We start from the raw sequence: 12723 nt of genomic DNA, 5'->3' as shown, positions 1-12723 counted from the left end.
AATAGATAGTAATCTCTTCCTATTAAAATTTATAATATTAAAATTTATGGTCTAAAATATTCTCGATAAAATGAGAATTGTAAGTTAATTACTATAAAAACATAACATTATTTTTGAAAATGTGAATATAGTAAAAATTAATTTAAAGATTTTATCAATCAATTTTTTCTTTTGTTTACTCTGTGTTACTCCACCAGTCCCAAACACATAAGCCAAATTATAAAAAGATGCCTTTATTGTTCTCTTTCTCATTCCACATTCTGCTCTGCTTCTTCTTTTTCTCTCTAGTTTCTTCTTTCACCGCTTATTCTCCATTCATACTATCTACTCATATCTGCTTCTGCTTTCGCATTGATTGCAGAAGCAGAAATCATCATTTCTTACCCCCATTTTAAATTCCACAAAATTAAAAAAAAAAGAAAAAAATCTGTTCTCATTTGATTATGAGTTCAATTTAATCTTTTTTTTTTGTGTTTCTGACATTCCACCATTGTTTTGCTTCATCTAGACGCAAAAAATCCCAGAAAAAACACATTATTTTCACTTTTTGCTTTAGTTAAAACCCTCCCCTGTTTTTGTTCTGTTTTACTCTGTTTTTTTTTTAGTTTTAAAGAAGCTCTTTTCTCCCCTGTTTCTGCTCTGTTTTACTAAAATGGATCGGTTTTCGTCGACGACTCTGTTTCCTGATACACTAGCCGGTACAAGAGATGATTTAACAGAGCAATGGACAATAATTTGGGAACAGATTAAAGCTCCATTAATTGTTCCACTTCTTAGAATCGCGGTGTTTTTGTGTCTGTTAATGTCGATTTTGCTCTTCATTGAGAGAGTGTATATGGGGATTGTGATTACGCTAGTGAAAATGTTTGGTCGAAAACCAGATAAACGTTATAAATGGGAATCTTTAAAAGATGATGTTGAGATTGGAAATTCATGTTATCCCATGGTTCTTGTTCAAATTCCAATGTATAATGAAAAAGAGGTTTGTATTAATTAACATGTTGTAAATAATTGCTTTTGTTTCATAATCTTTTTTTCTTTTTTGGTTAAATATTGATTGAATTTGCTGTTCTTATTACAGGTTTATCAGCTTTCAATTGGTGCTGCATGTGGACTTTCATGGCCTTCTGATCGTATTATAATTCAAGTTCTTGATGATTCAACTGATCCTATTATTAAGGTATAACGAAACTCGTTTAAATTATATACACTGACGGTATGATATAAAATTTATAATATCAGGTCATCAATAATCAGTAACAACCTAAAACAAATAGAACTACGAGTAGGTACTTAAAAATGATGTAGGCACCAACATGAGTTGTGATGCAGTGGTAGAACTACTTTCTACTTAATTAGAAATCACATATTCGAGAGCCTCGCGTATGAAGGCCCTGCTGTACGTGATCTGAGTTTAGTCGGGCTTCAAGTAGGTTCTAAACCATTGGACTCTTGGACAAAGAATGGGAAACCGAAAAAATTGATGTGGGCAACCTACTATAAGCATGTTGAATGACATTGGACCATTCGACTCTGGACATCGAGTGAGAAAATGATGTGGGTAATTTGCTATAAGCATGTTGTGTGACACATATATAGTGTCAACTGTCACTGTATATAAGCTAAATTCTTGTCAACTTGCTTCATTTTGTTTCATGTTTAATGAAAATTCTGACTCCGCTACTGTTTTTTAAATCGAGGTAGAATTTGGTGTCAATGGAGTGCCAAAGATGGGCAAGCAAAGGAATAGATATAAAATATGAAATAAGAGACAACAGAAATGGGTACAAAGCAGGAGCATTGAAGGAAGGATTGAAACATCCATATGTGAAACAATGTGATTATGTTGCTATATTTGATGCTGATTTTCAACCTGAACCTGATTTTCTCTGGCGCACCATTCCATTTTTAGTACACAATCCTCAACTCGGACTTGTTCAAGCTCGTTGGAAATTCGGTAAGTTACTCGTTATTTTGTATAATAGACCTTTGTGATTTTCCCCGAATTCCTGCGTAACAAAAACTTAGTATATCGAAATATCTTTTTTTCTAATCAAAATCACACTCGTCATAACAAGAATCATTAAATTAACGGGTCGTTTGGTTGGTCTAGTGAGGAAATCTTGGACTAACATATTTGGTGAAATTTTAGAAAAATATTTGGGAATTAATGTTTGACTAATAAATTTGAAAAAATATTAAAACAGCAATTTGTGCTTGATCGAGGTTTTAAAAATACTTTTAAAAGAAATAATACTTTTACAGTTTCTAAAAAAAAACAATTTCTACTACTATTCAAAAAACACTTATTTTCCAAAATAATAATAATAACAAACACTTCAATCCTCTAGAATAAACATTTTTTATTTTCAAATTTTTTTCTAAGCAACCTATTAATTTTCCCCTTAAAATTTGAACCATTAATTAATAATAATACCTACATAAATTAAAAGAAAATCTTATATAGTATTATTTTGTCTGGAATCGAACGGAAAACAAATATGTTGGTACTTAAATACACTGACATAATAATAATAAGTAAGCTTTTGTTTTATTCAAAAAGTAAACACATAAATATATAAATTTAAATTATATAAATACAATAAACAGTAACATGTAGTACTAAAGTATATATTAAAAATAAATAATTCCTGTTTTATAATCCACGTATTCCTAATTACAGAATAAAACTTTTGTCACTAATTATTGCTTTAAAAAATCACGTGTTATAGTATCATTTTTCTAGCAAAATATAAAATTATTTTAATAGCTGTCGGTGGCTCTAGACAGCTATTTTCTTGTTGTGTATTATGATGATTTAGGTAACAATCTTGGTTGGTCAATTTGGTTAGGCCACGTATACACTCTTATTAACTTTGTGGGACCCAAATGATATTTCGATGCACAAATTATATCGCATTAGTACAGTAAAATGAATTAAAAATATAAACAGTTTATTCTAATACAAAGGTTAATGACGATTTTGTTACTCGAACCATCTAAATATAGAATTGGGATAATGGTCTAAAATTAGTTTTCTAATACTTACTTTAGTTAGCATTTACATTTTTCTTTTACGTGGCACAAATCAATCTATTAGAAAAAAAAAACTTTTTTAAGTATTCATTTTATGTTAATCTTATGATCTAATCTCACAATATATTTAAGAAAACAAATTTCGAAAATAACCTTTATTTTCTTAAATTTGATGCTCTATTAATTTACGCCACATAATTAAAAATGTTCGTTAAATATTAATATATATTTTGTCATGATATAAGCACTTCAATAATCGGTTGAACAACAATATATACTGATGGAATGATTAAATCTTTAACCTGAGATCTCAAGCAGTACAAAAAAAAGCGTAAATTACGTGAAGATTTTTCTGGAGATTAGTATGAAAATTTTGCAGGAAACTTATTTTCCTATAAATTTTTATACAAATTTCACGTAATTCACAGTTTTTTTTTATAGTAATACTCCTTTTATTAGAAAAAGTTTCTATAGAAAGCGCTCCCTTTAGAAATTAGTTATGCAGTGCACAATATGAATACCAAATATCAAACGTAAAACAAATAAATACAGTTCTATCCTTTTGAGCTGGAATGGTACTGAAAAAGCTGCAGTGTTTTATACTTAAAATGTAAGGTTGTTATGGAGTCGTCTTGATGAAGACAAATGGTACATATAATATACAGCCAACAATTGCATGTGCCAAAAGACTTGTGGACCTAAGCCACCTCCTACTTACTTAACCGACACTAATAAGTGAAATAAATTCCACACTACTAGGAGAGTCTCGAAAGCAATCACAAGACGAATTATCTTCGTATGATCTATAAGTTATGAATTTGAATCATGTAATAAGTAGCGACTAATATTTGTGTTAGGCCATTATATATAATGCTGCATTAAAATGCTACCCTTTTCTAGACTTTACGTGAGTGCGAGATGTTTTTTGTAACAATATACTTTATAATAATAGTTTACCTATTGTAACATGTGGTCTTACAGATTTTACATAAACGTGAGATGTTTTATGCACTGAGTTATTTTTAATATAGTTTACTTGTCTTAACATGTGATCTATCAATTTATGCTTGTTTAGAGGTTTAATGAATCAACTCTCCATGTTTTGATTTATTTGGCTTGCTTTCCTTTTTCGTTGGTTGAAAAAAGAATGTTATATTTCTGTAATTTAGAAATAATTTAACTTAAAATATTTTTTTAATTTTAATAAAATAATTTACGAGTCAAACAGGCTAAAGTTTTTTTAGGCCATATTTTCGATTTTTTTTTTTTAAAAAAAAACTTTGTTCTATTTCAACAATGTTACATTAGTCGTAAGATCACATTGGTTAAAGAATGAACTTGTGATTTGTTTAATTTGACTTGGACAATTTAGTTTTTTTGAGTTAGCTTTTGATATTAAGTTAGATTCAAACGTCGTATCTTTTACGATTTTTTGTGGTGTATAATGGTTGCAGTGAATGCTGATGAATGCTTGATGACAAGGATGCAAGAAATGTCCCTGGATTATCATTTCACAGTGGAGCAAGAAGTGGGCTCTTCCACCTATGCTTTTTTTGGCTTTAATGGTACTAACAACAAATTGCTTCTCCATTAATTATTTTCAACTTAGCTCAGCTAATTTTATACATGTAATTAATGCTTTGAGATTGACCCTTTTGAAATCTCTAAGCAACTAATATAATTTAATCGAGCACATTATTGCTCGGACTCTTTAAAAATGTGGTTGAGTGTGTGTTAGATCCTCTAAAAATAGTGTATTTTTGGAGGACTTGACATCACTCGTGTTTGAAAAAGAAACCAAATAGACTAAAAGTCATATATAAGGTCTTTTGGAAACAGTCTCCATTCACGAGGTAGGAGTGAGGTCAGTGTACAACTCTCTCCAGACTCTACTGGGGATGTTGTTGTTTGACGGACTAAAAACATTGGAATGGCAAAATAAGTAGATATTGAGATTGAAACATCTCACACCATGTGTACTACAAGCGCGATCTTAGAACTAGAAACTCTAGTTTTGAACAAATTAGCAGATGAAATTGACGAAGTTTAGGAAAATGTAATAGTAATGAAGTTTTGACGTTCTTTATCGTGCATGGTAATCTGTCTGTCTCCATTAGTCGAAGCTATTTGGGACCCTCTTGGCTGCGGTGTGCTTGGATGCATTAGTCTTACACACGCCAGCGCTGAGATGAAAAACTATTTTTCGTGTATCTCAGCTAATTTTATGCAGTAATTAATGTTCTGAGACTGATCATTTTGAAATCCCTAAGAGGCCAATGAAACAAATTGAACACTGAGGACTCATATAACCGACACTAATTTGCTTAGAATCGAGGAGAAGTAGTTGTAATTGTTGTGTTTGAATAGAAGTAAAGCTCACAATGTGTGAGAATAAACAACACAGGGACAGCCGGTGTTTGGAGAATCGCCGCATTGGAGGAGGCTGGAGGTTGGAAGGATAGGACAACAGTCGAGGATATGGACCTGGCCGTCCGCGCTAGTCTCAAGGGCTGGAAATTCTTGTACCTTTCTGCTCTCAAGGTAATACTTAAAATTCTCCCCCTCTTAACTTATCCGAAATACGAGTGATATATCCTATTTACAAACAAATAAAATGTCATACTTACTGTAGTGAAATTGAGTCATGAAGTGCGAAACTTATAGCTCTTGTTTCATTTGTATAGGTGAAAAATGAATTACCAAGTACATTCAAGGCGTATCGCTATCAACAACATCGTTGGTCCTGTGGCCCGGCCAATCTTTTCAGGAAAATGTTTATGGAGATCATAAGAAACAAGGTAAATTCCTCATGTAATCGTTGTTATGTGAATTTTATAACTGCTTATTACTACTGAGCTAGCTAGGTCGTCCCTGTCGAGCCTTTAAGTTGCATTCATCTTTTCGCAGAAAGTATCGTTGTGGAAGAAGATTCATGTGATTTACAGCTTCTTCTTTGTAAGGAAAGTTGTAGCTCACATTGTGACATTTGTGTTCTACTGTGTCGTACTACCTGCAACTGTATTAGTACCTGAGGTTGAGGTTCCGAAATGGGGAGCCGTTTACATTCCTTCCATTATTACAATACTCAACGCAGTTGGAACTCCACGGTTAGTTCTCATTCCACTTTAAGATTTTATTATAGTACTTAGCAGAAGTATGTTGCTCGGACTCTTCAAAAACGCCTTCTGGTGCGTGTTGAATCCTCCAGAAGTAGTGTATTTTTGGACGATTCGATAGAGGTGCGGTATCATTTTTAGGATAGTTCGAGCAACATTGCTCGGAACGACATAAACAGAAAAGGGAAATAGGAAAGACACTGTTAGAGTTTTACAGATCCTTGCAAGATGATCGATAATCAAAACGTTCATGAGCTACAAAGCAAGTACTTAACAAATGTGTGATACTTATCGAAATAGCTAATAATATATAGTTACCAGTCCATCATTTGAGTGTGAACATTAAGATGCTGAGGTTTTGCGCTTGTGGCTATTTTACAACAGGTCGTTACATCTGATAATATTTTGGATCCTTTTCGAGAATGTCATGTCACTACATCGAACAAAGGCTACGTTCATTGGATTGTTAGAGGCAGGAAGAGTCAACGAATGGATTGTCACCGAGAAACTAGGGGATGTTCTCAAGATGAAATCAGCCATCAAAGCAGTTAAAAAACCTCGATTTAGGTTTGGTGACAGGTAAACAATCCCTCTCGTCGTTTAGATCAAACAGGACTAACCATATATCAAACTAAGTTATTCTTTGTTCTTTTGACAACAGACTACTTTTGTTAGAGCTAGCCACTGGTGCTTACCTCTTCTTTTGTGGATGTTATGACGTCGCCTTTGGGAAAAATCACTATTTCTTGTACCTCTTCCTTCAAGCATTCGCCTTCTTCATCATCGGATTTGGTCATATTGGTACTTTTGTTCCCAACTCTTAAGGATACTACTCGTGGAAGCAACGCTGAAGCAGCAATGTTTTCAGCTTCCTTTTTTTCACACGTAAAGAGAAATCGAGTTGTTCATTCTTTTTGGTTCTAGCATAAAGTATTCGAGTTGATGATTCGAATCTGTTTTGTTCTCTGTGTATATTCCAATGAATATGTTTGAAGGTTAAACAGTACAACAAAGAAAATTGTATTGTAAAAATATGTATACAGAAGACAGGTAAAAAAATGAAGGATAATATCTTGTGCTTATTATACACCAAGTAACAGCTAAATTTTGCTGCTTATTTTTTTGTTTGTTTCTTTGTATTCTCAGTTTTCTTTTTATGTTATATAGAAATTGAAGTGAACTTGATTATTGATCTTGTGAAAAATAATGGAAGGGATACTCTTCTTTTAATCGCTTCGACATATGTATATATTGAATAGTTGTTTTATATGTTCATTCATCTTTCTGGAGTTAGACTGTATCCTTTTGTTCTTCGGGAAAAGTCGCTTCCTTTTTTTTGAATTTTTTTGCAATTTCTTATCACTATTTTACTTTCTATAAAACTTAGTGTCTGGATCATTAACCACTTCTTGCTAACAAAAAGTTAAGAGGGGGGAGGGGGAGGTGGAGGGGTTTGCATTTCGTAACTAAAAAAAAAAGTTTATAAAAATTATTCAAATTTAAATTTGGAGCTTATTAATTAGTATTATTACTACTTTTCAAAATGTAAATTAATCATCAAGTTATTTTTATTGAAACATTTTGAAATAATTGTGTAAATTCACAATGTTTTTAAAGATTTTAAAATAGTGTTGTGTCCCCTTTTAAATAAAGATGATATTTTTTTTTGTTTAACTCAAACATCTTATTAAATTAGTACTAATCAGTTCATTAGATTATATTTTCAAAAAAGAATAACGGCTCCTGATAATCCCTTTTAATGTAAATTTAACTATTTTGTTACCTAAATTTAAACTCAATTTGAAAAAGCACACTATAAATACATCAGTTACACCCATAACGGCTCTTTTCAACGCTCGACTCTCTTCTTCACAAAGATCGCTCTTTTCTTCTTTCACACACACCGTTGTCAAGGTCTTTCTCTCTTCTGCACAACTTTGAATTACTCTAAATGGTGAAATTCCCAATGCCATTTTCAATTTTACTTCTTGTTGGGCAAAAGAAATCAAGTTTTTTTTGGGTCTGTTGCTGCAGACAATGGTGAAGATCATGGTGGCGAGGATAAAATTACTGAGAAACAAGGAGGTGGTTGTCAGGAAAATGATGAGATACAGACATTGGTATGTTTCTCGAATCCCACTGCTCGATCGTATTCAGGTACTTTTTCCTCTTACTTAAGGTTTAAGGGCTTTGTTGATTGATTGATCAATTGAACCTCGAAATCAACTCGTAGAAATGTGTAATTTAGTATATCATGCCTGGGATCATTTATATTGAATTATTATTCCATCGATTTCAAGTTACGTCTTCTGAAATTCATTCACTAAAGTTTCAACTTTATAAATTGATACCCTTGTTTGCCTCTAACGTATATATTACTTCATATTTGAAAAATGTCTTGTGAAATTCAACCTATATAACTACTTTCTTATTCTTCTTTTTCTTTATAAGGGCTTAAATTTTGGTTGCAAGCAATGGCTGCGAATCCATCTGGGTTGGAGAATTGAATGCTGGAGCGGCCAAACTTGTGTAAGTGCTTTCTAATGTCTGGAATCATCAACTGTCTTTGCTCGTACCCATCCTCCTTCTCTTATTCTTCCAAACTTGTGTGAGTGTTTCCCTGTTTTTCGTCTCAACTTTTTTATGTGTATTTTTTTGCTGTAGGAAAGTAATTGGAGTACTGGGTTTTATCTTATTTTTTGTGTATTTTTCTTATTATTGGTTCGATGATTCATTTTCTGTATGTTGGTTATGGCCTATGGGGTTTCTATAAATTTGTGTATGCAAGGGAAGTGATGGTGGGTTTTATGATTCTTTTTGGGGGGTTTATTCTAGGATTAGTAAGTAAAATGATTGAAGATATTGGGTGAAAATTAAAGTTGTGAAAATCAGTGATATGAGGGTTTTTGATATGAGGGGATTTACAGGAATTCTAATTTTTGGTCAAGATTGTGATATTTGGAAGTTGAATCTTTTCTAAAATTATGTCCGAGTTAAGTATTCTTTAATGCTTTTATGAATGGAAAATATGAAACATCTTCCCCCGAATTCCTGCCAGCCACTTGCATTTTGAACATTTGAAGAAAGTTCTAATGAATATGTTATTAGGTTGAAGAAAAGTTCTCATAGTAGGATACCTTTTGTATTATAAGCTATTTTGCACTGAGAGTAAATTGAAAAAAAAGATTGTTTTTTGTATCTGAAGTTGTAACTAACTACTGGGAATCATTTTTTGCTTTGGTACCATGTACATCCAAGACCAAGTATTAAGAAGAACATTTCTATACTTGCAATAGTAATACAGTTCCAGCATCCTCCTCTGTCAGACCAAGCAGTAAACCTGTTATTATTCAAACTGTTCTTCCTAAGATCACTGCCATTCCTCTTCCTGCCACTTGCAGCATAGACATTTCTCCATGTCACGCAGATGGATCATTAGTCTCCATTACTAAGATCCATCTGTATTTGTTTTATCATCAAGGAGCTTCAATCATAAAGATGCTAAGCAGAGGAGTTGGCTCATCCATCATTAGAACTAAAAAAAATCATTTTTTAGAGTTTGATTGCTCAACATGGATTAAAATCCTTCAAAATTTCCTGTTTGGTCATTTAAAATGTGAATGTTTTGTCTTCTGCTCTAATTGTTACTTTTCTCATCTCCTTTATCTTGATTAATTTGTGAAACTTCAGCATCACTTGTGTCATTTTTATATAGTGATTTATACTCAAATGTACATGCAGGGAGGATCAAGATTGAAGGGATAAAACAACACCTAGGTTCGGTCCTTTTTTCATTCCCTTCATTGTGAAAGGTTAGAGAGACTTCATTAGGTAAGAAACACAATATTTAATTATTATTACTCAACCCAACTCAATTTTTTTAATGTCTTCTTTTTGTTAAATAAATTGAATTGTTTAAGTGCATTCTAACTTTGTTTTTTTTCTCTAGGGGGAGGGGGGGGAGGGGCGGCCTCGGGGAACGACGGTGCCTCGGGGCTGCTGGGGGCGGCCTCGGGGAACGACAGTGCGGGGGGGGGAGGGGGGGGCGCCTCGGGGCACGACGGTGCCTCGGGGCTGCTGGGGGGCGGCCTCGGGGCACGACGGTGCCTCGGGGCTGCTGGGGGAGGCGGCCTCGGGGCACGACGGTGCCTCGGGGCTGCTGGGGGGAGGGGGGCGGCCTCGGGGCACGACGGTGCCTCATGGCTGCTTGGGGGGGGGGGGGGCGGCCTCGGGGCACGACGGTGCCTCATGGCTGCTGGGGGGGGCGGCCTCGGGGCACGACGGTGCCTCGGGGCTGCTGGGGGGGAGGGGTTGGCCTCGGGGCACGACGGTGCCTCGGGGCTGCTGGGGGGGCGGCCTCGGGGCACGACGGTGCCTCGGGGCTGCTGGGGGGGGGCGGCCTCGGGGCACGACGGTGCCTCGGGGCTGCTTGGGGGGGGGCGGCCTCGGGGCACGACGGTGCCTCGGGGCTGCTTGGGGGGGGGGGGGGGGGGCGGCCTCGGGGCACGACGGTGCCTCGGGGCTGCTTGGGGGGGGCGGCCTCGATGCACGACGGTGCCTCGGGGCTGCTGGGGGGGGAGGGGCGGCCTAGGAGCACGACGGTGCCTCGCGGCTGCTGGGGGGCGGCCTAGGAGCACGACGGTGCCTCGCGGCTGCTGGGGGGCGGCCTCGGGGCACGACGGTGCGTCGGGGCTGCTGGGGGGCGGCCTCGGGGCACGACGGTGCGTCGGGGCTGCTGGGGGGCGGCCTCGGGGCACGACGGTGCCTCGGGGCTGCTGGGGGCGGCCTCGGGGCACGACGGTGCACGACGGAGCGTCGGGGCTGCTGGGGGGGGGGGGGGCGGTCTCGGGGCACGATGGTGCGTCGGGGCTGCTGGGGGGGGCGGCCTCGGGGCACGACGGTGCGTCGGGGCTGCTGGTGGGGGGGGCGGCCTCGGGGCACGACGGTGCCTCGGGGCTGCTGGGGGGGGCGGCCTCGGGGCACGACGGTGCCTCGGGGCTGCTGGGGGGGGCGGCCTCGGGGCACGACGGTGCCTCGGGGCTGCTGGGGGGGGGGGCGGCCTCGGGGCACGACGGTGCCTCGGGGCTGCTGGGGGGGGGGGGGGGGCGGCCTCGGGGCACGACGGTGCCTCGGGGCTGCTGGGGGGGGAGGGGCGGCCTCGGGGCACGACGGGCACGACGGTGCCTCGGGGCTGCTGCTGGGGGAGGCGGCCTCGGGGCACGACGGTGCCTCGGGGCTGCGTCTGGGGTAGGCGGCCTCGGGGCGCGACGGTGCCTCGGGGCTGCTGGGGGGCGGCATCGGGGCGCGACGGTGCCTCGGGGCTGCTGGGGGGGCCGCCTCGGGGCTGCTGGGGGGGCCGCCTCGGGGCACGATGGTGCCTCGGGGTTGCTGGGGGGGCCTCGGGGCTGTGAGAGGGGGGGCGGCCTCGGGGCGCGGCGGTGCCTCGGGGCTGCTGGGGGGGCGGGGGGCGGCGACCTCGGGGCGCGACGGTGCCTCAGGGCTGCAGAGGGGGCGGCCTCGGGGCACGACGGTGCCTCGGGGCTGTGAGAGGGGGGGCGGCCTCGGGCTGCTGGGGGGAGGGGGCGGCGGCCTCGGGGCGCGACGGTGCCTCGGGGCTGCAGGGGGGGGCAGCGGCCTCGGGGCACGATGGTGCCTCGGGGCTGCTGGGGGAGCAGCGGCCTCGGGGCACGACGATGCCTCGGGGCTGCGGGGGCGGCCTCGGGGCACGACGGTGCCTCGGGGCTGCTTGGGGGGGGCTCGGGGCACGGCGGTACCTCGAGGCTGCTGGGGGGGGCTCGGGGCACGACGGTGCCTCGGGGCTGCTGGAGGGGGGCCTCGGGGCACGACGGTGCCTCGGGGCTGCTGGAGGGGGGCCTCGGGGCACGACGGTGCCTCGGGGCTGCTGGAGGGGGGCCTCGGGGACCATGATCGATATAAAAGAAAAATCATATCCTGTCGGCCAGTGACAGAAAGCAGCACATGTGACATAAAGCAAAGTTATTGCAAGGAATCTTTGGATTCGAAAGAGCCAATAGATAAAAATGTAATATTTAAAGGAAGTCCTTTAAATAAAAGTGGATTGTAAATAGACCCTTCCGGATATCTATATAAGGAGTAGAGTTTCATATGTATAGGGGAGTCGAGTGTGGAGTGTTAGAGAGTCTTAGTGTAAGAAAAATATTTTATGAGTTAAAATTATGAGTGAGTAAGTAACTTCTCCCATTAGGGAAAAGTGTTTCTATTAATGTTGTATTAAGATATATACTTATAATATGTAAGTGAGATTATTATATATGAAATAAAAGTCAGTTTATATATCTATTTTCTTCAAACTTAATAAATAGTTCAAAGTGGAAGTTGCGATTTCCAGCCTGAAGGAGGAATAGTTCGAAAGTAGCCGAAGGTGTGAAGGCGAAAAATACTATTCATAGCCGGAAAGGAGAAAAATACTGCGGCATTGATAAAACTATTTATCAACAAGAGGAAGTAAGGTATAACATATTTTATATGTTATCTTGATTAAGCATTAAAAGAAATTACTTAGGTACCTGTAGGGATTAAAACATATTAT

General features: G+C 39.9%; 1 protein-coding gene and 1 long non-coding RNA gene across 3 annotated transcripts; both read left to right on the top strand.

Moving 5' to 3' along the window:
- The first annotated feature begins 219 nt into the window (after positions 1-219).
- On the top strand, positions 220-7379 carry LOC101264271 (glucomannan 4-beta-mannosyltransferase 9). The gene is made up of 9 exons (XM_004249413.5): positions 220-982; positions 1082-1180; positions 1705-1957; positions 4491-4601; positions 5441-5577; positions 5721-5834; positions 5944-6143; positions 6537-6731; positions 6814-7379. Exons 1-9 carry the CDS (start codon positions 653-655, stop codon positions 6974-6976), a joined length of 1602 nt encoding a protein of 533 aa, XP_004249461.1. The 5' UTR covers positions 220-652; the 3' UTR covers positions 6977-7379.
- Positions 7380-7997: 618 nt separating this feature from the next.
- On the top strand, positions 7998-12635 carry LOC138338990 (uncharacterized). 2 transcript variants are annotated; one of them, XR_011211924.1, is made up of 5 exons: positions 7998-8066; positions 8187-8309; positions 8604-8681; positions 9894-9983; positions 12523-12635. It is a non-coding gene; the product is annotated as an uncharacterized lncRNA (long non-coding RNA). The 2 variants fall into 2 exon arrangements; XR_011211923.1 differs by having other exon boundaries at positions 12497-12633.
- The last annotated feature ends 88 nt before the right edge of the window (positions 12636-12723 follow it).

The sequence above is a fragment of the Solanum lycopersicum genome, chromosome 10, assembly GCF_036512215.1.
Source record: "Solanum lycopersicum chromosome 10, SLM_r2.1".
NCBI classification, from domain to species: domain Eukaryota; kingdom Viridiplantae; phylum Streptophyta; class Magnoliopsida; order Solanales; family Solanaceae; genus Solanum; species Solanum lycopersicum.
Note: the sequence above shows the minus strand (reverse complement) of the source record. Positions and strands in the feature narration are given on the sequence as shown.